Source organism: Eublepharis macularius, chromosome 13 (assembly GCF_028583425.1).
Source record: "Eublepharis macularius isolate TG4126 chromosome 13, MPM_Emac_v1.0, whole genome shotgun sequence".
Taxonomy (NCBI): domain Eukaryota; kingdom Metazoa; phylum Chordata; class Lepidosauria; order Squamata; family Eublepharidae; genus Eublepharis; species Eublepharis macularius.
The window spans coordinates 34,631,645-34,657,767 of NC_072802.1; the positions used below are offsets into that span (position 1 = coordinate 34,631,645).

The 26,123-nt window shown below is 45.5% G+C and overlaps 1 protein-coding gene across 1 annotated transcript in view; it reads left to right on the forward strand.

Annotated features, from left to right (window-relative positions):
* The window catches only part of IL1RAPL2 (interleukin 1 receptor accessory protein like 2), a 289,452-nt gene extending 281,626 nt beyond the window's left edge, over window positions 1-7,826 (forward strand). Inside the window, exon 10 of the mRNA XM_054995823.1 lies at window positions 7,126-7,826. Within this exon, the coding sequence (XP_054851798.1) occupies window positions 7,126-7,826 (701 nt within the window). The remainder of the gene's footprint in view (window positions 1-7,125) is intronic.
* Window positions 7,827-26,123: the final 18,297 nt, after the last annotated feature.

Below are 26,123 nucleotides of genomic sequence, written 5' to 3' on the forward strand. Positions count from 1 at the left end.
TTTTGAATTTAGATGTAAAAGGCCAACGTAGCTTCCTATAATCATGTAAAAGGCCAACTTAGCTTCCTATAATTATTTAGTGTTTTTGTTATTTCTTGTCAGTTCTATTCTTTAACTCTCTTAGGCGGGCCCCACAGTTGGGACCCTAGGGGGAAGACACGGCAACCAAAGCCAAATAGGACCACCACCGAGAGTGATTCTTAATTGGATTGTAAGCCGCATGTTCGGAAAAAAAATTGCACAGGCAAAAGAGATTTGCTGTGTGTGAAAGTGTTTGGAGAGGCTTTAGCCCAAAAGTGAATGCAGTCTTCCAACGTTGAAACCACCAAAAAAGGTGATTTCTTTGTTTGAAAACATTTCACCCGCCGTGCTGGTGAAGATCCCGCATCTACGTAGATTCGGGGTCTCACCTGCCAGACCCACGCTTTCACATGATGGTCGGCTTTGGCTTTGAGGGCCGTGCCTCCCCTGGAAAAGGACCCCCAGATAGCCCAACATCCCTCTTTTACTAATGTTCATATTCGTCATGGTGAGTTGCTATACGGCGCCACCATCCAGTACGCTTTAGTGCAAAGGTAAAAGACCCGCCAGTATTTTGTAAATATGTGCCCTCTGGAATGTATTATTGAGGTGCGTTCGCTACGCACAAGGGGCAGCGTGCCTCATTTACATAGCCAGAATCCCCCGCGCCAAGATGACCCCCGATTCACCCAGACCCAGTGGCGCCGGCAGATCTCGGCCGCCTCCGCCGCTTTTCGATAAACGCTGCCGAGCACCTTCGGCTCCACTTCGGCCCTTTCCGCCAGCAGCCGCCCGCCCCACGTAATCTTTTCCCTTGCCCGTACCGTATAAGGGAAAAGAAGGGGGGGGAGACATATTGAAGATATAATGAAACCCTGCCAGGCCTTCCAAGTGAGGGCAACCTGAAAATAACCCACGCCCGTGTGCTTTCGCTTTGTGTGTTTCTTTCTTTTAACATGAAATTGGGGCCTCCCGAGGGAGTCCCTCCAAAAATTGCTTGTCCTGCAAACATATGACGAAGGCCTATTTTTGAAAATTAAAGCGAGGGCCCCCGTCTGCAGCAACCCTTATAGTTAATGGAAACCGCTCTCTAGTTTTTTTTCCTTTTAAAACGGCAAGGCCAGGCTGAGCCGGACCGATAGCTCTCAGCCCGCAAAATAAAAATAGCCCGCCGCCAAGCAAGGGGCACCTGAAGGCCACATAGCCTGGGCACCCAGGGACCCCTGGGGCGAGTTTGCATAATCCCGCCTAATGTTCAGCCGACCCTTGCCCGACGTAAAGACGTTCCCCTCTGAAATATACATGCTTTAGGAAGAAGCCCCCGCACAGGAGTTCCCCAGAGCAACAAGCTGGAAGGCTCGCTTAGTGCCCCTGGGACTTCTCGTTCGAACCCCACTTAACATACAGTGCTGGCAGAAATACGCCCTCCCTTTTTCCCTGCTTCACTTCATTTATTTTGCTGCAACAAACTCAGGGAACCTGTACTTATATCCGCAGGTCTCCCCAGGATATTTTCACCACAAAAGGAAAAGGAAGGCCAGGAGATGAGGCACCTGGCTACTCTGTGTTTGCTCGTACTGGCAGGCACCCTAACAGAGGGACGCCCGTCCAAACTAATGCCCTACCCCCACTGGAGATGTATTAATACACTGGCAGGAAATGAAATGATGGTCTGCAAAATTGTGCAGCAGAGCAATATGACCACCCCCACGGATCGCACAAACTTCCGCAGTTGCGAAGAGCAGTGGATCCGACCCCCAGAGCTTGTTATTTTATGTGTGGGAGTGAAAACCATGTCCCAAGAATTAGTATGTTATTCGCCTACTGATACAGTTTCACCACTTGCTCCGATTCCTTGTATGTTTCTTCCCCGTATCAGGCCAGCCCCCACCGCAGTCCCGGTGGTAGACAAATATACCACCCCTGCCAACTTCGAAACCTCGCCATTTGTCACTGAGGCTTTCGGACCATACTGTGAAGTTATTTTAGTGTCGGCCGCAGTATGGAAGGCAGGAGACCCCTTTAGAATGACCATCCTACTAGGCACCACTGCCACTGAAACTGCATCAGTCACTATCACGCCCCCTTCAGGCGCAGCTCTCTCCTTTGCTATAGAGCGCTGGGAGAACCTGACCTGGATTGTAAAAGAGGAAGACCTAGCCAAACACGGCCCACCCGATTGGATACTGGTTCAACAGACGCCCGAATGCCAAACCAAGCCCCTAGTGGAGAAATTTCACCGGCTTGGGCTGCTCTTTGTAAATTTGACTCACGAACCAGGCAATTATTCCCTGCTGATCCGGACCCAGGAGACCCACACCATCCAAATTGACCCTTTGATTGCTAGCAACGAACAATTAAGCCAAGGCGGCACGCATATAGTGGGCTCCCATGTTTTGAAAACTGACATTCGAGAGAGAGTTCTAGTCCGCCCGCAAATGTCTTTAAAAGAGATCCGCATAGACTTAGCTGAGCTAAATATAACCCAGAGGCTGCCGCAGTGCGCTCCCTATCTAGAGGCCGGTAGCAAGGGTTGGAATGCATGGCTACAACTGTGGATCGATCCCTCCCCCTCTCTCTCACGTGCCAGACGAAGCATTGCCGACTGGACTGCTCCTGCAGCTGGAGGCTTAGCAATCATGGATTCGGTCAACATTGAGACTCTCGCTAATAAGTTTGCCCATGTCACGACTAGCATCTCCGACTTAGGTAAACCAGTGGTGCAGTCCCTAAATTCCATTTCGAATGGGCAACACGAGATCAGCTCCATTCTAGTTAACTGGGAGAGTCAAATTGAAAGAGATTTTTCTCTGCTGCTCAAAGGAACACAGTCTTTTGAACGCAACATGTCAATAGCCATGGCATGTACGCAAGCCCAACAATTAAACCAGGCTGTGGCCATGGGGCTAATTCGGCAAGCCACGGACGGGCACTTGCCCCTGGAAATTAAAAGATTGATTATGCCCAAATTGTCACCCATAGAACTGGAGCTTGAATCCTGGTGGTCTCTTGTAAATTCCTCATTCTCACCGACCACCCAGGAGCTTAAATTATTTTTATTAACGGCCAGTGCGCACGAGTCATTCCACGTGTATCCAGTCGTGCCTCTGGGACTCCAAGTCAGCGACACCGAAGTCCTCTACGCCCGCCACCCCAACCATTGGGCCCGCTTCACCCCGACCGGATGGCAGCTCGTCAGCCTCCAAGGGTGCCAGCATCGAGACCAGACCGGCTTCATTTGCCAAGACCAAGCCTTTGCACCTCATCACCCCTGTGTAGCCCCGCAAGTCGACGCCCTCAATGAGTGCCCTTTCGAGGTCGTCCAGGAGAACAGCTCCGCTGTGGTCTACCTTGGGAAAGGATGTGCCTGCGTGCGAACGGCCTGCGACTTTGTGATCCTGAATTCGTTCCAGATCAAGCCCGTGATCCCGGGAGTCAACCGCTGCTTCTGCAACCTGTCTTCGGTGGCAGCCTGCGACTTCACCTACACGGTACCGGTCTGGACCCAAGAAGAGATCCTGGTGGCACCCTCCATCTATCGCCATGTGAAGCCCATTCCCCTTGGCATCGGTCTGGAGCTAATCCACGAGCTCCTGACCCACCCCCAGCTCCACCGCACCCTCCAGAGCATCCAGAGGGACGGGGACACCACTGCTTTGGTTGTGTCCCACAACGGCAAGGAAATTTTGGACCTTGCCCAGCGGATTAAGACCACCGGTGAGCACTCGTGGTGGGAAACCCTCTTTGGCTGGAGCCCCACTGCCACTGGAATTTACAATTTGGCTTTGCACCCGATCATCGTTATTTTGGCCTTTCAAGTTTTGTTGTGTGCCTCACTGCTTTATTTGGGCTGCTGGAGCCGCCGACAGCTCCAGCAACTCCAGCTGTCTTACCGCTTGGATCACTATAACCCCGACCTTCTTCTGCCTTAAGGGTTGTTCTTGGCGCCCTCCTTTAACCCTTGTTTATTTGCTTATGTTATTATGAACTATGATTATGTTTATTACTATGTGTACGGATCCTGCACCGGCCCCATGGACGCTCTGCTGCCGGACACCGCTCCGAGGCCCTCTTGTGGACTAGGGGGGGACGTATTTTCCCGCCTCCCAGCCCACGGCCCGCCTGCGAACGACCGCCAGCGGAACCACCTCCATGAGGACTAGAACTGTGTGCCTGAAGCCCTTCTCGCCGCTCACCGACCCTGCTCTGCGGATTGTCGCAGACAGCAAGGGGGGGTGGAAGTGTGTTTTGGAACACATGGACTAAGTTTGCTTGTTTCTGTAAATATGCAACCCAGTATAGCAGCTGTACTGCGGACTGAGCCATCTGTGATCTTTGTTGCCCTGTTGGTTTATGAAGTTCTTGCCATTGCTTCTTATGAATTTTACTCCCATGAATTTAGCCCCGAACTAGTCCCTCCCTCTATCCACTGCAAGTGCGCCCATGAACTTTATCCCGATGAATTTGATTTTAACCTTTTGAATTGCCTTCTTAACCCAACTCCCTCCGCCGAGGCAGTTCTAGTCTATGAATTTGATTTTAATCCAGCCATATTGATTTGGGTTTTAATTGCGAAGTCTATTTTTCTGCCCCCATGAGCCCTTCCGCCGCTCACCCTCATGAATTATTTCCTCGCACTTGCTTTTATCGTTGCTGCTTTATCTATTGGTTTTAACTTCCCGGTTTATTGCTTTTAATCATATATATATCTATGTATTTATGATTTTAACCATCTATGAATTGCTCTACCCTTTATGAATTGATCTATGCCTGACTTGCACTTTCTTATATGAATTATTCTCTCACCTATGAGCTTTGTTTTAACTTCCTATGAAGTAGCCTGCTTTTATTCTTACATTCATGAATTGTATCCATGAATTGCCTTTGCTTTTAATCTTATGTCTATGAATTAATCCATGTATATGAATTGCTCCTGGTTTTTAATGCTTTTAACCCATCATGAATTCCGTATGAATTACCTTCATCCATGAATTAATCAATGTACACAATTATGAATTATTGCTATTTATATGCATGAATTGCTCATTGCTGCCTATGAATTGCTATCTATGTTGACTGTAGCACTTAGCACACCCCCTGGTGTGAACCCAGAGACCTGCAGCCCATTGGCTGATCTAAATTGCACTTATTCGGTTAGGTGGTTCTCCAAACTAAAATTTTGAGTGACGCCTCCCCCTCCTTCCCTTCCCACTCCTTCTTCGCTCGAAGCTCGACCACCGGACATTGCCGACCACCTCGCCTTTGAAGTCAAGTTCGGAGACCCGCGTGCCTGACGTCCCGGGGTCTCCGAGGGGGGGAATTGTTGCCAAGTAGGCCCCCTCCCCTGCTTTAAAGCCTGCCATGAACTGTGTTAAAGTTTCCTGCATTACTGTTTCACTGCTGCTACACAAAGACTGCTTTGCACGTGTGTGCTCTGATACACGTGTCAGTTTCCTGCCTGCGTGTCAATTACCCTGCTGCTGTAATAGACTGTGTAGTTTACTGACTCCATGTTTGGATAACTGCACAAAGGACTCTCTTTCTGGGCAACCCTGCCCTGACCTGTATCTGGACTTACCAGTGTGCGTTTGGACTGTGTGCCCCGTGCCTGCAGTGCCATCTACCACGGACCGTGCCTGTTCTTTGCCTTGGACTGTGTTTTAAAGTGTTGTTCCCCCTGCCTCCATGGAAGCCTGCCTCATATGGGCCCAAGCCGCTGCTAGCAGCCGGGCGCCTGCCGGGGAAACCTCCAGCGAGCCTGGCTAGGCGCTCCCTGGTCAGTTCCTGCCTGGAGCCTCCCGCGAGCCGGTCGCCGAGCTTGCCCTCGCTACCGGGCAGCCTGCTATCCAGCCCCAGCCATGCCCAGCCGGCATCCATGTTCTCAGGCAGCCAGAAGACCCTGGGAAGAAGACTGCTTTGGGAAGCCATTTCGGCGAAGCGGGCACACCACGTCCGCAGCGAGAGCCCCTCGCCCCGCTCTGCATATCTTAGGAGCCGCCCCGGAGAAGGAACTAAGTGCCGACCATCCCAAGCACTTAGAGAATGCATCTCAAAGAAACCTCCGCATTCCAGAAGCTGATGACATCAGGACAAGCCCTGTCCGCTGGAACATCCTTTCAGCCCACTTGGATTTCCCCCTCCCTCTTTTGTCCCCTCTTCCTGAGGTGTCACTTATCACAATCTGATTACCAAAGTGGCCCATCTAAGCCATTCAGTAGCCCATTAGACCCTTTGTTTTAATCTGTGAGAACCACCAAGTACAGCACCAGCCCCAGGGTACGTTTTGGGGTATTTAAGCTGGTCTCCCAGACCACTCGGTGCCTCGGCCATTCCCTATCCAGACCTCCTTGCTGTCCGTCTGTGGTTCCAGTGCTGGCATTGGGCCACCCTCGCTGCCGTGTCTCTGCTTCGCTCCAGGATTGTGAGTATTTCCCTTACCATCGTTGGGAACCAGCTAATGCGAACGTCTCTGTATTTCATACCCTGTATTTCTTAGGTCTTGTGTGTTCTCTGTATGATTGTGCAAGCTAGGCTTACGCTACACTCAATACACGTGTTTGGAATTTATTCGTTGTCTGCCTCTTTTTCACTAGAGTGTCTGGGATCGGGACCTCCGTAAACATAGGTTATGATCCGCGCTTAATTTTATAGTTACAGACTGCTACAGCTAATTCCCCATTATAATAAAAGAGCAGTTCTGGTAACAGCATGAAGTCAAACATTTTTTGTAGTTACCTCATGATTGACAGGGATAGAAGAATGTTTGACCAGGGCTGTTTCCACACGTCCTGGCATAGCGCTAAACTTATGGAATGAGAGCGTCTTCCTGGCCCGATTTCTGATGATATCGCGCCATGTGGCACTATGCCGGGATGTGTGGAAACGGCCCAGGATTTTTTTAATAATAACATTTGTATAGCAGTTGAGAATCAAGAGTTAATCCTCTGTCTCGCAGAGATGTAGAATCAAGTCCAAAAAGTATGTAGAGTTCTATGATAAACTAATAAAAGGCAGGGATTCCTTCTCCTACTCTAATTGTGAGGCTAATTTATTTTGTACAGTGTCTCTCTCTTTTACTGTCTTTTCTCTTTTTATGATTTACAGCTTACCTTGAAGATCTCACAAGATGCGTAGAGCAAAGTCGAAGACTCATTATTGTGCTAACTCCAGATTACGTCCTCAGAAGGGGCTGGAGTATTTTTGAGATGGAAAACAGACTCCATAATATGCTAGTCAGCGGAGAAATCAAAGTGATTTTCATAGAGTGTCCTGAATTAAAAGGGAAAGTGAATTACCAGGAAGTGGAGTCTTTAAAGCACATCATCAAACTTTTCTCAGTAATTAAGTGGAATGGTCCAAAAAGCAGTAAACTGAATTCTAAGTTTTGGAAGCGCTTGCTTTACGAAATGCCAGTGAAGAAAAAAGAGGTTTTATCTCGGCGTCAGGTCCTGGATTCGGCTGAACAGGGTCTTTTTGGGGATCTCCAAACAATACCTTCCATTGCAGTGACAGATACTTCTGCCTCTTTGACTGCATCACAAGCAGACTTGGGCAGTTATCAACAAGTGGATTCTGCACAAACAAGACATTACTGCAGAGGATATGAGTACGACATGCAATCTGCAACCTTGCCGTTAGCTGCCATAAGCAGTAATCACCACACCTACTGTAACATACCCCTGACGCTACTCAATGGACAGCTACCTCTTAACAGCAGCATTAAAGATGCTCAAGAATTTCATAGGAATAACTCGTTGCTACCATTATCAACGAGGGAGCTTAGCTTCACCAGCGATATATGGTAGCAAAAATTTGAGCACTGCAGCTCTTGATTATTGATTATCGGTGAGGCAGATTCTTAAAGGATCTTGAACCCTAACATCAGGTGCCAAAATATTTTGCCAGATCACAAGCAACTAACTTTTATACTTGAACCTCTTTGTTTACATTTCAGAATTATTAGCGGTGGCGGGGGGGGGACCTACTTTTGTAGTTCACTATTAAGTTCATATCTTTTAATGTACAGTTTTAATGCTTCTTTATAACAGAACTATAAGGGGACATGGGAGAGTATTTTAAAGAAGAGTTTGCAGCCTGATGATGGATTGACATTCAGTGATATATATTATAAAGTAAGACTCCATATTTATATATTAGTACTTCAGAAATTTAAATTCATTTTTTTAGAGAGCACACTAGATAGAAAAGACAACACGATTTGCAGATTTGAAACAGAACAAGCGACAAAGGGGAGTGCTGCCATTTCCAGCCACACCTGAAGGACCCATGAATGATCAAAAGTGGAATATTTCAAGAGATCTTTCCTGTAAGATTGTCACCAATACATTTTAGAAGATGGGCAGGTGAACCTCATAGATGACTGACAGCATTTGGTTTTCGCTTGGCAGGACCTGTGGTTGGGGAAAAAAATACATCATTCACTTTCACGTCATTCGTCATTTAGTTATCAGGATATTTCTTATTTCTACGCGATGGTTACCGTTATCTTTTTCTTAAGCAAGTTCCTAGGAAGTTTGACAGCATTTAAGGTTCTGCAGTTTTTTGTTTTTTTTTTTAAAAAAAAGCTTGTTTCAGCTTGTTATACAGGTTTCTAAGGACTTTCTTCCTTTTACATTTTACGTACCAACCAGATTGTCTTGTTGTTAACCAACTGCTGATTTGAACATTTTTAAACTTCTTGACCTTGTAAGATTTGTACTAATGGGTAACGTAACATATTTTGTTTTTGCACAGGGTTATTTCTTTTCCAGATTTAGTGGTGTTATTTACAAACTGACATTTTTACAGAGAATGTCGGCAATAGGAAAAAAAATACAGCAATACTCACACACACAAGTGCTGAATTACCAGTGGTGTGACTTCCATTGCATTGATAATCACCTAACACAGAAAGGGGAGGGCGAGTTACTCTCTGTGGGCATAATTCAGAAAAAGGTGAATAGCAAGTCCCATTCAATGGGATCTTTGACAGCAGATCTTACATTCCCTGAACGCCTTGGTTGCTGTTTCTTGGTGGCTCCATCCTGCAAATTTTGGAAAGAGACTTCCATATGGCTGCACTTTCTCTGTGAGTAATCTGCAAAAATAATCCTGCTTTGCATCATTGTTCACTGGAACGGTGGTCTGAATACTGAAAGTGCTGGTTATCATCACCATATCATGCTGGTCTGAGAAATCAGCCAGCTGGTGGCCTTTCCCATGAGATTTCTCTCATTCCTATAAAATATGAGGATGGTAAGGCCAGGCAGGGCTCATTTGAGGGGGGACGCGCCAGAACAAAGTTCCGGCAGTTCCTCAAAGAGGTCACATGTCAGGTGGCCCCACCCACCTGACTCTCGGCAATTTTGGGACCATTTCAGCCTGGATTGGGGCCGAAACGGCCCGGATCGGGCCTCTGACGTGTGGTAGAGCACTCTCCGCTCTCAGCAGCGGCCCGATCCTGACAATTTTGGGCCCCTTTTCGGCCATTTTCAGCCCCTTTTTTCCATTTTGGGCCCAATTTCGGCCCTGAATGGCCAGGATTGGGTCCAAAACAGCCAAGATAGGTGATGTCAGGGGGTGTGGCATATGCAAATCAGTTATGCCAGTGACACACTTCCGGTGATGGCAAGGGGTGTGGCATATGCTAATGAGTCATGCTAATGAGTTATGCTAATGAGTCCCTCCAGCTCTTTTTCTATGAAATAATCCGAGGCCAGGCATTTGGTACAGTCCCAACATGGGAAAAGAGCCCTCTGCCCCCAAAGCACCACAGTTTTTACTTTGCACAGGGCACTCAAAAAGGCCAGATGCAACACTAGACTTTTTCAGTTGGCAGGACCTACGTCTTCAAGGTTTGCATCTAATCAAACCTCAGATTTCTGGAGCCAACCCTGCAGTACTAAAGTGACATTGGACGGAGCCACAGAGAAACAATAAAAACACTGCTCCTTCAGCAGAAGGACTGGCCCTTCCCAGACACAAACTTTTACAATATTGTGCCCAGAATCAAGTTGTATGCCTTCTTCAAATGGCAAAAACAATCTTTTATGTTCTTGGTTGTATAGTGTACACTTATAAGACATTCCACCTACACCACGCATGCTTTGAAAAAAGAACAACTGCCATCAGAATAAGGCCTCGTTTACAATTGCTTTGAGAGGCATGGTTACTACTGCTGGTTGGTTACTACTGCCATGCCACTGTGATAGTACAAATATCTTCCACCCATGGAGTTAGACTAGTCAGCCAACATGGGTAGCACCTGATGTGTTGCCAACATAAGATATAACCATGCAATCCACTCATACCAGAGATGTAAAAGAAATGTTCATTACCAAAGCAGCTCCAGAAGAAGCAGAAGTTGCTGCTCAAGTAATATACAAACAGGCGCTGGAATTTTCCAGTGACCAAGAGCATATGCATGTTCAAATTCCCATAACGGGGTGCTGGAGACTGCAACCATTTCCATATGATGTGTCCTAAGTAAACATAGGATTCACTTTCCACATTTGCTCTTGATGTTCAGTACAGAAAACTAACCAGATAGTCTGTGCATCCTTTACTGATCCTGGTGCCGATTCTTCATATAAGAAAATCTAATTAGTGATAACATACAGTGGGAAGAAAGAAGTCCAAAACGTATGAGGGCAGATGCACAAGAAAACTTTAGGCTTAGTACTTAATGATATATTTTTGATGTGGTGTGAGCTACTACTCATACGGCATGTCCTTCCCATACTACAATGTTAAGAGTTGCCATGCATTTACGAGTTTTTGGAAATCTTATTTTTCACTTGTGTGTTTTGCCTGTAATCCTGGTGTATTGTACCTCAAGCCAAATATGTAAAGGGGGTCTCAACCATTGTGGCAATTGGTCCTCCCCACAATCAAGTTCTTGTTGCAGAGTGGCTTCATTCCACAGCCTTCTTTATGGTTATCTGCCCATCGTTGACAGGTGTGTTGCTTTGCAGAGGCCACACAGTAATTTGCATGATGGGATATTTCCAAATCACTCCCACATTCCACAAATAGTTGACACGGAAGTAGAACAGTGTAGTTTTGTATAGTGGTTAAGAGAACCGGATTTGATTCCCCACTCCTCTGCTTGAAGCCAGCTGGGTGACCTTGGGTCAGTCACAGCTCTCTCAGAGCTCTCTCAGCCCCATCCACCTCACAGGGTGATTGTCATGAGGATAATAATAACACACTTTGTAAACCACTCTGAGTTAGTATTAAGTTGCCCTGAAGGGCAGTATATAAACTGAATGTTGTTGTTGTTGTTGTTTAACAGAGTTACTCTAGTCTAAGCCCACTGATTTCAGTGGGCTTAGACTCGAGTAACTCTTCTTAGGATTGGAAATCAGTCAAATCCACGCTGAAGGAACTGATTACCAGATCAACAGGCCACATAAAAACAGAACATCAATACCATTCACACACATATAACGTGGGGGCATTTATACATCTCCAAAATTGCTTTAAATTGTGTGGTCTGATGCTACAAATTACCTTCTCTCTAAGAAGTTCTAGCTGATACAATTTATCTTTCTGTCTAAAGACCTTTGAACCTTTCTGACTCACTGGAGAGGTTATAAAATGGATTAGATATTTTTAGTACACAGGAAGCTGAAGTTGATTACACAATTACAAAATTCTGAAAAAAAGACATTTTTACCTCTCTTCCTTGAAATGTGGAATATGAAACCTCTCTCTCATTCACTGACTGACTGACTGACTCTCTCTCTCTCTCACACACACACACACACACACACACACACACACACAGAGAGAGAGAGAGAGAGAGAGAGAGAGAGAGAGAGCAGAATGGGAGAGGGGATTTCCAGAGGCAGCTAGGAACATGAATCCAAAAAAAGGAATATGTATGGAGCTTTACTGTAGTGGAGGAAGGATTTCCATTGCCAACCAGAAGCATTTTGCAAACCCTAAAGTTGTTCAATTGGAAATAGCTACCTGAATTCACTCAATTTTTGCAAGTAGCTCTTTAATCATACTGCTGTTAAAATGGAAATGAATGCCAGTGTCAAGTGGAAAAATTAATATAGCAATACATTGCCCCTGGATCATCAACACAATCCCAGATGTGTAATAATCCACAGATGTTCTGTGCTCCTCTATTGCTACTTTAATGGAATCCTTTCTGTCTCTTTCATGTGCTTGTTTCTTCTTTATTGCTAGGATAAGTTTATTCCTCCCACTCCTAAACATTTTACATTCCTTTTACACCAACACAAGCTATGGCCATCTAAAAATACTATTTAATTTATTACACAGTGTAGGACTCTAAATTAATGCCTAAATTAAATTCTCAAACATGTCAGTTGTTTGATATATTTTTCTATGGAGATGATTTTACCTCCCTATATATAACACATGTATTTCAAAAAAAGAAATGACATTTACAGAAACTGCACTGCTTTTTTAAAACTGTTCCAAGAATTGTGTTTACACTGGCTATCTTCTTTAATAGGGGGAAATGTAGTTTATAAAACAAAATAAGACAAAAACAAAATTTGCATGAAGAGATCTGCATATGTTTAAATGAAATGCAGTACTATTCATTCATTTTTAATTTTCACAACATTCTAAAATCTGGTCCATTCACATCAAACATTGTGTAGAGTTCTATAATGAGCCTGGAAACAGATGCCAGACACTGCCGTTTTTAATTGGACCATGGGTAGAAGCACCACGTGGCATGGCCACGTTCTGTCTTGTAGATCCTTCATGATGACTCTTTCAGGATCATTTGAAAAGAACAATCCACTCTTCCTCCAAGGATTTCTACCTTTTTTGTTTGTTTCTGCCTCTCTGTATCACTATAATTTAGTTCTAGCTAACAAGTCACAACCTGCTTTTGATCAGAGACTTCAAAGTTGTGAATCATGTACTTCTACAATATATACATAACTTGGAACCATGCTGTGCTCTGCTCTGCTTTCAAAGGTGGGGATGATGGAGTGGGAAAATTTTGCAAAATGGCTCCCAAACTTTTCCTCCCAACTAACAAGAGGGTCGTCAGTATTGTGGAGTAGTAGTCATTTAACGGTATTGCAATCACAATTCTCCTGGCATAGACTTTTCTGGATTTTTTTTTTTGCAAAACGTTCTAGGGAACAGTTTGCTCATTCACATCCTTGACCCATCAATATGTTGACGTGCTGGCATTTGGGGGGTCCTTAACCAGGGGTGTCAAGTGGCATGGCCCATTTCTGTCTTTGGAGCCAGTTTCCCAAAAAGATGCAGGGCCATTTTCCTACTTCATACCCTATTCGTCCTATTGGTTTTGTTTTCATTAGCCATCTATGCAGGGCCAAAACACCATTTCTGTTTCATTCTTGCAACATGAACCCCAACCCAAATATATAATCCCATGATTTTTAGAAATCAAATCTATTTTATTTCTGAGATTAAGTAAGTAGACCCTCATAATGCATTTGCAGCTGGTCTAGACCTTTCCCTGGTACAGTGTACTTGTTTCCCTACATGCTTTTGCCCGGAGTACACCTTAGCTGCGTACTTTTTTACTCAGCTATACTGCCAGGCTTGCTGAACTCACCAATCTGTCAGAAGCTGCAGAGCTCTACCCCCATCCCAGGGTTCTATGTCCTGAAGGCTCCATCCTCCAGGGGGCAACCAGTGCTATTTATACCAACCTTTCTTAACCCTTCTCGCATTAAGTCCACCCCAAAGACTGGAAATTAACCCAGTTCCCTAGGCTTGGGGCAGTAGGTATTTGGGGGGTGGGGGTGGCAAGTGGGAAGGTGTTAAGCACACAGATACCCATTTCTCCATACAAATGCTCATCACCCCACTTTAATATTATCTCATCAAACATGATTTGGGGCTGCTCCCAGCAGGATGCAGAAGAAGGCCTATTTTTAACATTATGGATAAATGTTGGCATCATTTTTTTTAAATAACTCAATTCCAGTTAAATATTCACATATATACATTTGTTTCCCTGCAACTTGGAGCATTAGATTCCTTATTCATGAATGTGGATAACTTGGGTAAATAGATAACTACGTAAAGAGGAAACCCACAAGGGAGATTTCTCTCTCTCAGATGGGAACACCAAACACCAACCCCAGAAGGTCGGACCAGGACCAACAGGTTGAAATTAAATCAAGAGAGTTTTCAGCTAAACATTAGGAAGAACTTCCTGACCGAGCAGTCCCTCAGTGGAACAGGCCTCTTCGAGGGGTGGTGGGCTCTCCTGCTTTGGAAGTTTTTAAAAGAGGCTAGATGGCCATCTGACAGCAATGCTGATTCTGTGAATCTGGGCAGATCATGAGAGACGGGGCAGGAAGGGTTACATCAGTGCTTGCTTCTCGTTGCCCTTTCTTGCGTGCCCAGGGTAATGCCAATCGCCACTTTGGGATCAGAAAGCAATTTTCCCCAGGCCAGTTTGGCTCGGGAGCCTGACAGTGTTTTGCCATCTTCTGAGCATGGAGCAGGGATCAGTGGGGGTGTGGGGTAGGGTTGCCAGCTCCAAGTTGGGAAATTCCTGGAGATCTGGGGAGTGAAACCTGGAGAAAGTGGGATCTGGGGAGGGAAAGGACCTTGGCATGATGGCATAATTCCATAGAGTCCACCCGCCAAAGTAGCCATTTTCTCCAGGTGAATTGATCTCTGTGGCCTGGAGACAAGTTGTAATTCTGGGAGATCTCCAGCCACTACCTGGAGGATGGCAACCCTAGTGTGGGGAGGTAGTTGTGAATTCCCTGCATCGTGCAAGAGGTTGGACTTGATGACCTTGGAGGTCCCTTGCAACCCTGTGATTCTATGATTCTATATATACTGTGCGCGCAATTGTCTCCACTAGCTCCTTGGAAAGCCTAGCTTGAACAAATAATCAACTATCTCATTGCCAAACAAGAGCATGAATTTTCTCCACTGGTCACTGGAATGACTATTGAAAAAATATATATTATGTGATAGAAAAAATATAAAGTTACAGAGGAAACTATAATAAAGAGGGGAAGGAGCAGCAATCTATTGTGTTTCTACAAATAAATGAAGAAGGTTGATTTAATTTTCCTTGCTATTGAGAAATACTTAACCTTCCTGCTCTCCAGCATAGGGCTGAAGTACCCATTCAACTGAAATGCAAATTTGCATCTTCCCCTCCACACACATATCGTTAGAAGATTGGGGCCATTTAATCTTCTCAATGATTGCAAAATGCATACTAATTTGACCCATCAGATGACAATTAATGCAGACTTTAGAGGATCACTTGGAAGGCAAAATATGAAAAATAGAGGAACCAAAGCAAAAGCTACCTCTCTGAACCAGTTATGCATTTAAATAGTAAAGCAGGAAGCCTGCCAAGAGACGCAGATGACAAGCTGTCAGCGTTTTTTTCATTGCATTGCAATATAAGCACAAAGCTATAGACCAAGGCTGGAATATAAATAAGTGTTTTACTCAGGCAGCAGGGTCAGCAAATAAAATGGGTTACAGGGATTTTCTAAGTGAGAGAGTTGTTCTTGTCCTTATAGCAGCAGCCTAAGAACACAAATAGAGCCAGTAAGAAGAGCAAGGTTTGGGTCCAGTAGCACCTTAAAGACCAACAAGAATTCCAGATTATATGAGCTTTCAAGAGTCAGAGCTCCCTTTATCAGATACACATAGTGGAAAGAGGAAGGGGTCCTTATAAAAGCCAGTAAGCTTTTTCCTTGCACAATCTGATTGTGAAGCATTTCTTACTAAGTTTGTATAAGACAACTGTTACAACTATAAGAGGCCACTTTATACTGGGTCAGACCATTGCTTCATCTAGTCCACTGGCAGCGGCCAACACCAACTAAGATCTTTTTCAAACCTGGGACTAAGTGCATGCAGAGCATAGGCTCGACCACTGAGCTTTGGTATATTCCCAAAGGGGCAAAGGTAGAAGGGGGGGGGGAGGATTCCACTAAGTGATTTTTAAAATACGCTGGGTTTTTTTCTCTTAGGGGGTGCTTTCAATTTAACCTTGAACACATCCAAATATGGGTCCATGATACAGCAAGAACATCTGCTAAGATCCTGAGCTCATGCCATTCTCATGTTACAAGAACACCTATCATAAGACACAGTAACTCAGTGAAATTGAAAAGAGTCCAGTAGCACCTTTAAGACTAACCAACTTTACTGTAGCATAAGCTTTCGAGAATCACAGTTCTCTTCGTCAGATGCGTTTTCAAGAACTGTGATTCTCGAAAGCTTATGCTACAGTAAAGTTGGTTAGTCTTAAAGGTGCTACTGGACTCTTTTTGATTTTGCTACTACAGACTAACACGGCTAACTCCTCTGGATCAGTAACTCAGTGGTAGAGTATCTGCTTTGCACACAGGGAGTCCCCCAGTTGTCCCTAGAATCACCATTAACAGGTATCAGGTAGTGGGAAGGATTTTTCTCTGCCTGCAAATGGAGAATTCTCTCAACTTAATTCTATCTTTGGTGAACAGATTTAAAATGGAACATGGGTTCTTTCTTTCATTAACCCTTTTCAGACATTATATTGTCCCTGGCATCACTTCCAAGGGCGCTTTCTGCACATGGGGTATACTGTGTGAATAAGTCACTGGGAGAACAGTGTGTCTTTTATCATGTTTACTGTCATAATCCACAAGATTATCTCCTACCCTAAAAAATGTGGGCTACAGGTGGCAACTGCAGCTTCTTTAGTTTAGATACTGACTGTATGTATCAGGGAACAGGCAATGCCCACTCCACCGGTAGTCCAATCTTCCTCCAACTATTGGAAGGGACTAAACAAAGTTGGCTCCCCCCTGAAAAGACACTGTCAAAAGAGAATACAATACAGGAGGGACAAAATATAGTAGTTTCAAAGAACAAAATTTTTAACCTCTTATATCCATTTAGCTATACATTACACTCTAAAGCCAAATGTTCTCATATCAACTTGTGAGCAGTTATATCACATGAAATTGTAACAAAATTTTCTCTGTGAATCCAGTTGACGTCCCCAAATGGAGGACATAGGGGTGTGAAGCTGCAGCAAAATGCCCCAAAATATGAAGTGGGGCAGTCATGCTGAGGGGCCCTCTGTGCTTGCATACATCACTGCCAAATTGCATGCACAGCTGTGCTACATGCGCCCACTCTGCAAGCTGCATGTGCACCTCTGTGTGGGACAGAAGACTGCTGCAACAATTATCATGAGGCAGTCAAAAAACTCAGTTATGTTGTCTTCCAATTCACATTCCAATGCTTTTTCTTTTAAATAGTTGTTTTACAGTATCAGTTTGTTATTGCCTGCATTTGCAAAGGTTTGTACATTTCAATGTTCTTCCTCTGTTAAATTTTTCCCCTTGTTTTATTGTGTCATCCATACACAACTTTAATGCAAATCCAGTGTAACATCAGCACAGGTCTAAACAGATGTATGCATGTATATGTAGGGTGTCACTAGCAAATATGGTTACTGTTCATTTTAAATTGCAAACGAATCAGCCACATGATCTAGAGAGATGCTCAGCTGAAGAGAAAATTGACAGGTAAGGGTGTTTCCCCCCATTCAATCAATTTATTCAGTCAAAGACCAGCACAAATTCGAACAATACAGAAAATGTCAACCAAACCCATGCTTTACAAATATTAGAACTTCCCTGACTGATCCCAGTTTTCTACACAAAGCATATGCTCTACTACTTAAGGCTTGGCCCTTCCCTGAATTCTGAAAGAGTTAAAGGAAATAACCTGTTCCCAACGGTATGCACACAGCAAGCAGCGATTCTCCTTGCAAACTGCCTTCAGTTCTCTGTAACTCTTCCTCCCCCACACTCCAAACAATCAACTGGCTCCAGCCAAACTGTGATCCTTACAAAATGTTATGGCATCATTACTAATTATTTAAATATTATTCAAAATTTAATGACGATCCAGGACAGCAAACATATTCTGCCACTGTATGCGTACTATCACTGCAGGAGACTTCGTCAAGGCACTGGCAGCAGCTACTATCCACCCCGCACCCCCCGAAATACTGAACAGGGTCATTTCTAAGCAAAGGACACATGTATTTAAAGCTACCTAGAGGATTTGGTTGTCTATTATTAGTGCACATGCCCAGATGGCTGTGAAATACATTCAGCCATGAACTAATGGCCAGGGAAGATTGCAAGGGAAAGCAAGCAATACAAGATTGTTGCAACAGATCTCCTGACATACAATGTTGGCACAGACCAAAGTCAGATGGTATAACTGGGTGAGGGAACATTATCAAAAATTTGCAGAAATCAGCAAAATAAGTGGTAACCCATCTCCATCGCAAAAGCCAGCTGACATAACCTTTGGGCCTGCTAATAATTTCCCCACTGGGCAGTCAAAGTATGTGTTACCAAAAGAGTAATATTCTGCATCCTGTGTCCCACAAGAGCTAAGCAAAGTCTATAGATCAGATTCAGAGATATTGCTGGCAAAGTCAGTTTCTGCCGCCAAACAGACCAGTGAATTATAGGCACTTGCAAGAGCCTTGGAGTTATCATTCTTGGAGGAACAAGGTAACAGGAATCGGCCGAGTGCCTCCAGAGTCATTATAACACAGAAGACAGAGCAAACTTTATGATACCGGGAGCTAGGATCTAGGTAGATATAAGGCATTGTAAAATCAGCTGCATGGTTTCATATCTGAAGTTATCCATCAGACTTACGGACTTGTTCACAATTTTGTCCATAAGAACACACACATGCCATTAGCTCACATAGACACATCTGTACATAGCCATGTACCCATGCCCATGATCATATGGGGAAAGAGCTAGGTCCTAGAGCCAGTGTCGGGCATCAGCATGGTAGGGCATCTTCCGTGGTTTGGCAGAGAGCCACAGCCAACCAAAGATGTGAGGTCCATTTACTTCAGTCCTATAGAGATGCTGGACCCTGTGTTGTCCCAGAGGCCTCTAAGGAAATCTCCCATCTCATGTTGGGAGAGGAATCTGGAAGAACCATGTGCTTAATAGAGGGGGGAACCTGGTAGACAATGTGCCCAGTGCCTCTGCAAAACCTGGATCTGGCCATGAAAAGACCGCCCCACAAGTAAACAGAATCAATGTTATATCACTGCTGTTGAGCCAGAAGTTTAAAAAAAACCTTCAATGCATTATTTTTGACAGCCTTGAATGATTTGTTACAGTTTATGGTCCCTCTGTTCAGAAAGCTCAGTCTGGGTAACTTGCATAGATATACACTACAGTTTTAAAAATTCATTGTGAGATACTAGAAGACACCTTTCCACATGACAGTTGCCAAACAAGGGTGGGGGCATCACATCAACATACCAGCTTAAGCTGAGCAGACCCCACATCCCACATATCAGGACAAATGTAATGTTTACACAGTCCTCCTTCATGTCACATACAGAATCCCTGCCAGATTGGAAACGTGCCCTGGAAAAACACGTATGCATTTATTTCTGGGGACTATTCACAATGCCTCCCTCTCTCTCTAACAAAGTTATTCCTCTCTGCACCAACCCATTTGTCAATTGCAAAGAGTTACAGTTTCACTGGCAGATTTATCTCTCTGGTTTTTGCTGTTTCTAACCAATTTTGACTTATATTTTCCATCCTGTTTTTATAACATGGTATAAAACTAAACAAAAAGCAATAAAATAGGATGATTCAGTGATCTTCCTCCCACCCCTTATTCTAACTTAATCTTAAACCCAGAACCGGAAGGGGGGAGTTCAGCATCTTGGGGCAGCTGCCAAGAACCCACTACCACCAACTCCATCCTGACCTGCTGTCATTCAGCAACAAACTGCAGAAACTTCCATCTACCCCCATTCTCTAGGAGACTTCTACCCCCCTCTGTCTGGGAGAAATTATCTTCCATTTAACGTGGAAGGAGTAACCGGGAAGCAGCTAAGCAAGGTATATCATATGAAGAGTTGGGGGACATAGATGTTTATACCCTCTCCTCAATTTTGTCCTCACAACTACCTCATGAAGTAACAATAACCATGTGCTTATATACCACTCTTCCAGACAGATTAGTGCCCACTCAGAGCAGTACACAAAGTAAGTGTTGCTATTATCTCCACAATATAGCTGGGGCTGAGAGAAGTGGCTTACCCAAGGCTACCTGCAGAACTCATGGTAATAGTCGGTTTAGTAAGTTAGGCTGAAAGATGATATCTGGGAGAATGTGTCCCAATTGCAGACTCACACTGGCAGCAGGCAAGGGACAACTCCCAAGGGCAAAGCACAGTTCCAAAGTTCAGGCACCAGTTGGGCAACACTCACAGCTTCAAGTCCAACGGGGCATTCCAGAAACAAGTCCACATGAACAGGCCAAGGTCAGAGACAAGCACATCAGTTCCAAACACAGCAGCAAGGTCAGTAGTAAGCAGACATGTTGCTTCCATGCAGCCACTCCCTTTTCAGCTGCTTTTAACCCTCACAGTGCTCAGCTGCTTGTGCTATAGCACGCACCTGCCAGCTGTCTCAGTCCTGCTCCTGCAAGCACTCAGCAACACTAATGATGCTGGGCCAGTGCTGTGCTGCTAGCCTGGCACTGCGCCTTCTGGCTTGGAGGGCTCTTCTAGCCCTCCTCTGGCAGCGCTCCCGAGGCTCTGGTGAGGAAGGGGGAGAGCTAGCCTGCCCCTGGCTTTCTGTTGCCAGCCCAGGGCTGGGAAGCTGAGGGGAGAGCTGGCTGGTGCCTGGCTCTCTGCTGCTGGCCCAGGGCTGGGAAGCTGAGGAACCGATGTGCTGGGACCTGGCTGTGGATCAGTATCTGAGCCTTCAGGGCCTGCCTCCTCCTGCAGTGTGCCTCTGCCACTGGCTGTGGATCTGGGTCAGGTTCGCCAGCTGCCTCTTCCTCAGAAGAGTCCTGTGAGTCTATCTGCTCTGCTGGGCCAGGTTGGTCCATAACGAAAGATCACTTATTGGCAAAGTGGGGATTTCAGCCCACAGGTTTCCCTGGTTCTAGTTCAACACTCTCAGCACTCTTACCGCACAATACTCTACTTGTTTTTTTTTCCAGTGTGTATTTTGTAAACAGGTGGCTAGATGTATGCCCACTGACACACTTCTGGCAAGTCTTCTGTGATATAAACATTCTACTTATGGTAGACCACATCTATGAAAATTGCTTACTACACGCAAATCATCAAACAATGAGGCCACTTGTGTATCCAAAATGGCAATAGGCACTGCTCATCTATTGACCCAAACTATAAAAAGTTGAGGGGCATATCAGGCCCAAATTCAGCCCGCAAAGTCTTCACAACTGACCCACAATATAGCCCCCGATCCTAATTAGGCCACATACACACACAGAGTTATGCATTTCAGTCGGAGTCGGCTCTGTTGGGAAGCTATTGGGTCTTGAGAACTTCCTCTTGTTGCCCCCACCACCCTACCACTGTACCCTTGCTCTCTGATTACCCATCTCTCTCAGGGCGCAGGTGGCTGTTGCCAGTCCTTTTGGGGATGCACTTCCACTGCAACTGCAGTCCAAAGGGAGAAACACAGGCAAGCACTGCAGTTCTTCACATAGTAACAACCCCCGAGCAGCCACTCTCTTTGTGCAGTGGGGGGAAAGGAGGAAGCCAGTAGGAGCTTCTTAAAAGAGCCCTCCAAACACTGGAACTATGACTTCTGTCACTTTCTCTTGAGAAAGGTAGGCAAAGGACAGTCTTTTCAAGTAGTTGGGATTTTAAAAAATGAATTTGTGAAGTCTCTACATGCAATTAGTAAATTAAGGCTGTCCTTGTGTCCAAACACACATTACAGACATTTTTGACTTTTGTATCAAATAACCTGAGATTCACAGACGATTTTGCGATTTTTTCTTCTTCTTCTCCAGAAGGAATGTGCTGGCTTCGGTTCTGCAAGCAGAAGTGATTTGTACTGAATTGTAATAGGAGCCATCAAGCGGACCTCACAGAATGAGGTCGGAGAGGATTTGAGCTACAGGACTTCCCAGGAGTCAAGTAACAATTGGCGAAATCCATTTCATTAAGTCCATCCAGTAGGGACTTGGCTCAAGCTGGTCCTAACAGGATAAAAAAAAAATACAGGTCTCTTGCCTCCAGCGCAGAAGTTTCAATCCTGCCAAGTTGAGCAATGGGCGGAGAGCCCAATGTAATTACCATCTAATGGGTTTGTAAAGGAGCAGTTGATCTCACTCAGCTCCTTGGTGGCAAGAGTTGCATTTGATGGTTGTTGGGGGTTTTCCGGGCTGTATTGCCGTGGTCTTGGCATTGTAGTTCCTGACGTTTCACCAGCAGCTGTGGCTGGCATCTTCAGAGGTGTAGCACCAAAAAAAAAATCGTCTGTGAATCTCAGGTTATTTGATACAAAAGTCAAAAATGTCTGTAATGTGTGTTTGGACACAAGGACAGCCTTAATTTACTAATTTTTTGGTGCTACACCTCTGAAGATGCCAGCCACAGCTGCTGGTGAAACGTCAGGAACTACAATGCCAAGACCACGGCAATACAGCCCGGAAAACCCCCAACAACCATCGTTCTCCGGCCGTGAAAGCCTTCGACAATACATAGTTGCATTTGACTTCGCTTGCCAAAGACAGCGGCTACCCTGGGCACCACAATCGCTTGACCATCACCCACCATTCCAAAGGCCTTTTCTTCTTGTCCCCTGACTTGGATGAGTGAAGTGTGATGCTGAGAAAGCAGCAAACTCTTCTTGACAAAGAGACATCTCTTAGCATCAATGAAGGTGAAGGTTTTCACGCTACAAACTTGCTAATGGCTTTATACCAGTTTAATCCTTTGTCAGGATGCAGTGATAGCCGCAAGTTGTTCTGGTTTTTATAGAGTCTTTCTTAGGCAAATTTGGGGAAGAGAGGTCTGTGAATAGCTATTGCCCATGGGGACTAAAGAGAACCTCCATGTTAAGGGGCAGTACAACTTTTAATAGAGGTTGCTGGAGAACAACAACAAGGTGCTTATGGAAGGAGGAAAATCTGGTCGCCCATTGTGAGAAACAAGGGCAGTTTCCACACTACTCACCTTCATCCGGAATGCTGCAGAATGTCACGGAAAAAAACGCAGAAGATAGCGTCTTCTTGCACGAGTTTTGCGAGACATTGTGCAAAACTCGCGCGAGAAGACGCTATCTTCCGTGGGGGGTTTGCGACGTTCCGCAGTGTTCCAGATGAAGGTGAGTAGTGTGGAAACGGCCAAGATGTTTGGCTAGATTAACCTTTGGTTGGCTCAAGCGGGACTTTTTGGTTTTTGGTCCTTTTCTATTACAGATTCCCACCCCCTCAAAGAATGTTGGGAAGCATAACAATGAGCATGCTGGGAATTCTCTATTTCCCTTTATCTGTTTCCCTTCAAGGAACTAAAATTCCCAGAATCCTTGTAGAAAGGAATAACAAACTATTTTACCTGTTTCATGTGGTAGCGATGTTGGTCCACAGTAGAAGAGCATGATTTACGTCCCAAAGCACCTTAAAGACCAACAAGATTTCCAGAGTACAAGCTTTTGAGAATCACGCATCCTTTGTCAGAAACTATATCTGATGAAGGGACCTTGACTCTCAAAACCTTATACCCTGAAAATCTTGTTGGTCTTTAAGGTGCTACAGGACTCGAATCTTGCTCCTCAAGTCTCCAGGAATTTCTCAAGTCAGAGTTAGCAACCCTACTTGACCTCCCAGAGTCTAGCTCAGAAGGCCAAACCTTAAAAGAGGAGGCAGAATCATGAAGTCCCTCACAAGGATCCTGTGCAGGCCCCACAATCTGTGGGGGATAAAAGGAGTAAATGTGTCATATATATGCCATCCTGCATATCTGCCATGTATGTATTCTGTGTTATGGGCTGATCCTCCGAGGGCATAGGAAGTTTCTTACTGATGCTAAGCCAGTCGGTTATCTTGCAAGTATTTCCTTTCTCTTTCCCTGCCACTTCCAGCAAGTGTCCTTGAATGCTGGCTGCGGCCATCTCAAGATGTATCCTTCTTGGGAACTGAGATGATTTCATTCTTTGCTCTGTCTAGCCTAAACCCATTTTCTCCCCTTCAACACCCCTGGCTCCTTCCTGCCAGAATGGGCACTGTCCTGAAGGCGGGAATCTTCCCTATTACTAACACTACCAACCCCATTTACGTCACTTCTGCCGATCCCGTTATGTGAGCACCTTGAACTTGATGGATCTCTAATAAAGTTACTTCAACCAATACACCTGTGTGGTTGCCTGTGGAGAACTTGGGGGATCTACCTGCCAGGGACTGACAAAATGCTCCCTGAAAAGGACTCTGGGAAGTACTACCAATGGATCCTTCCTGTCAAATCCCGGAACCCCAGATACAGCCCCCGCAGCTCAAGACTCTTATATCCCAAGGAAGCAGCAAACTTAATCTAAAGCTCACCCCAGAATGGGAAGAAATTGCTTGGCACTGTGAAGCTTCCCTTCTCATGAGGAAGAATCCCTGGCTTAAATATGACCAGGATCAGCTCCATTTAAGCACAGGAAGGATAGAGCTGTCAGGCCAGGTATAAAGCCCTGGACTGCAGGGCAGCTCTCTGTTTTATATCTTAGCTCTAGTTAGGTGGTTGGACAATTCCTCTAACATCCTGGATGGGCAACTCTGCTGCTTCCTCAGTAGCTCTGCTGGAGCTGTCTCACAGAGAATTTGAGCTGATTGGAAACCAGACAGGTAAGTACAATGGTTCCAAATGTATTTTGGGATGTCTGATTCTGAAAGAAGTCATATGATATGGAGCAGATTCACGGATACCTGTGGGCACCATAGTGCTTACCAGCCCCTTTCTTGTTGCCCGCCAAGTGTTTTTTTAGAAAGTGGGTGTGGACTTGTGTGCTTTTGCCCAGCAGGGCTTCTGATTGGCCACTGGATATCTGATTGGCTGTGCAGGCTTTTTAAAAGGCACTTTGGCAGCAGCTGCAATCACAGCACAAGGATCTTCACTGAGTGAAAGTATGCACGGAAATGTTTTCAAACAAATATGTTCATTTTAAAGAGACATCCTGTTAAACAGAAATTCCGTTTAATTGAAATGTTGACAAGTTACTATTAGAGTTATGTATGACCTCACTCCCTGACATTTTGCACTTGGGTCAGCCTCCTGTGGCAGCCATTTTGTGGTTGCTGCCACTGCCCTGGGTTAGAACAGGTTCAAAAAGGTTGGGGTCTTCTGGCTTACAGTGTCAGACTAGGATCAGGGAGGCCCAAGTCTGAATCCCCAGTGTGCCATGTAAGCTCACTGAGTGACTTTGGGCCAGTCACATGCACTCAGCCTAACCTCCATCACAGGATTGTTGTGTGGTAACAGGGCCAGCTCCAGCGTCACCGGCACCTGAGGCAGCTTAATGCTGCACCTGTGCGCATGCACGCATGCGCACCAGACTGCGTGATGTCACTGCATGTGACATCACGCAGGGGCTGGCACGCGCATGAGGGGCCTTCCAGCCCTCCCGTTCAGTTGCTCTGCGGGCCAGGCACAGCTGGCCGCCCTGGCCGCTGGCTGCACCTGGCCTGCAGAGCAACTGAATGGGAGGCTGCCTGCTCAGCTACCCCACGCTGCCACTGCCAGCATGCACTCCTGGCCGCCACTGGCGGCAGCTCCGTGGCGCGCGCCCCTACCCCCGGGCCGGCGCCCTCTGGCGCCTTAGCACCCTGAGGCGGCAGCCTCACTGTCCTCAATGGGCGGGCCGGCCCTGGGTGGTAAAATGGAGGAGGGAAGAACAATATCACAAGCTGTTTTCTTAGCTGTGGTTAGCTGTAGCATAGTGGTTGGGCTGCAAATCAGCACTCTGCTGATTTATATCCCATTGCTGCCAAGAGCTCTGCAAGCAGCCTTGGGTACCCACTCCTCTCAGCACCAGCTCTCCAGCTATATTGTGGGGATAATAATAACACTGACTTTGTTCACTGCTCTGAGTGGGGCACTAATCTGTATAGAAGAGTGGTATATGTGCAGTTATTATTGTTGTTGCTGTTTTTATTGTATCCATTAGAATGCGGCCAGATGTACTGGCTGTTGGTGGCTATTGAAAACAGCAGAGATGGTAGCTTTAGAGAGGGATTAAGTTGGAACAAAAAAAGCTTGACAATACAAGGAACAGATGAACCATCAC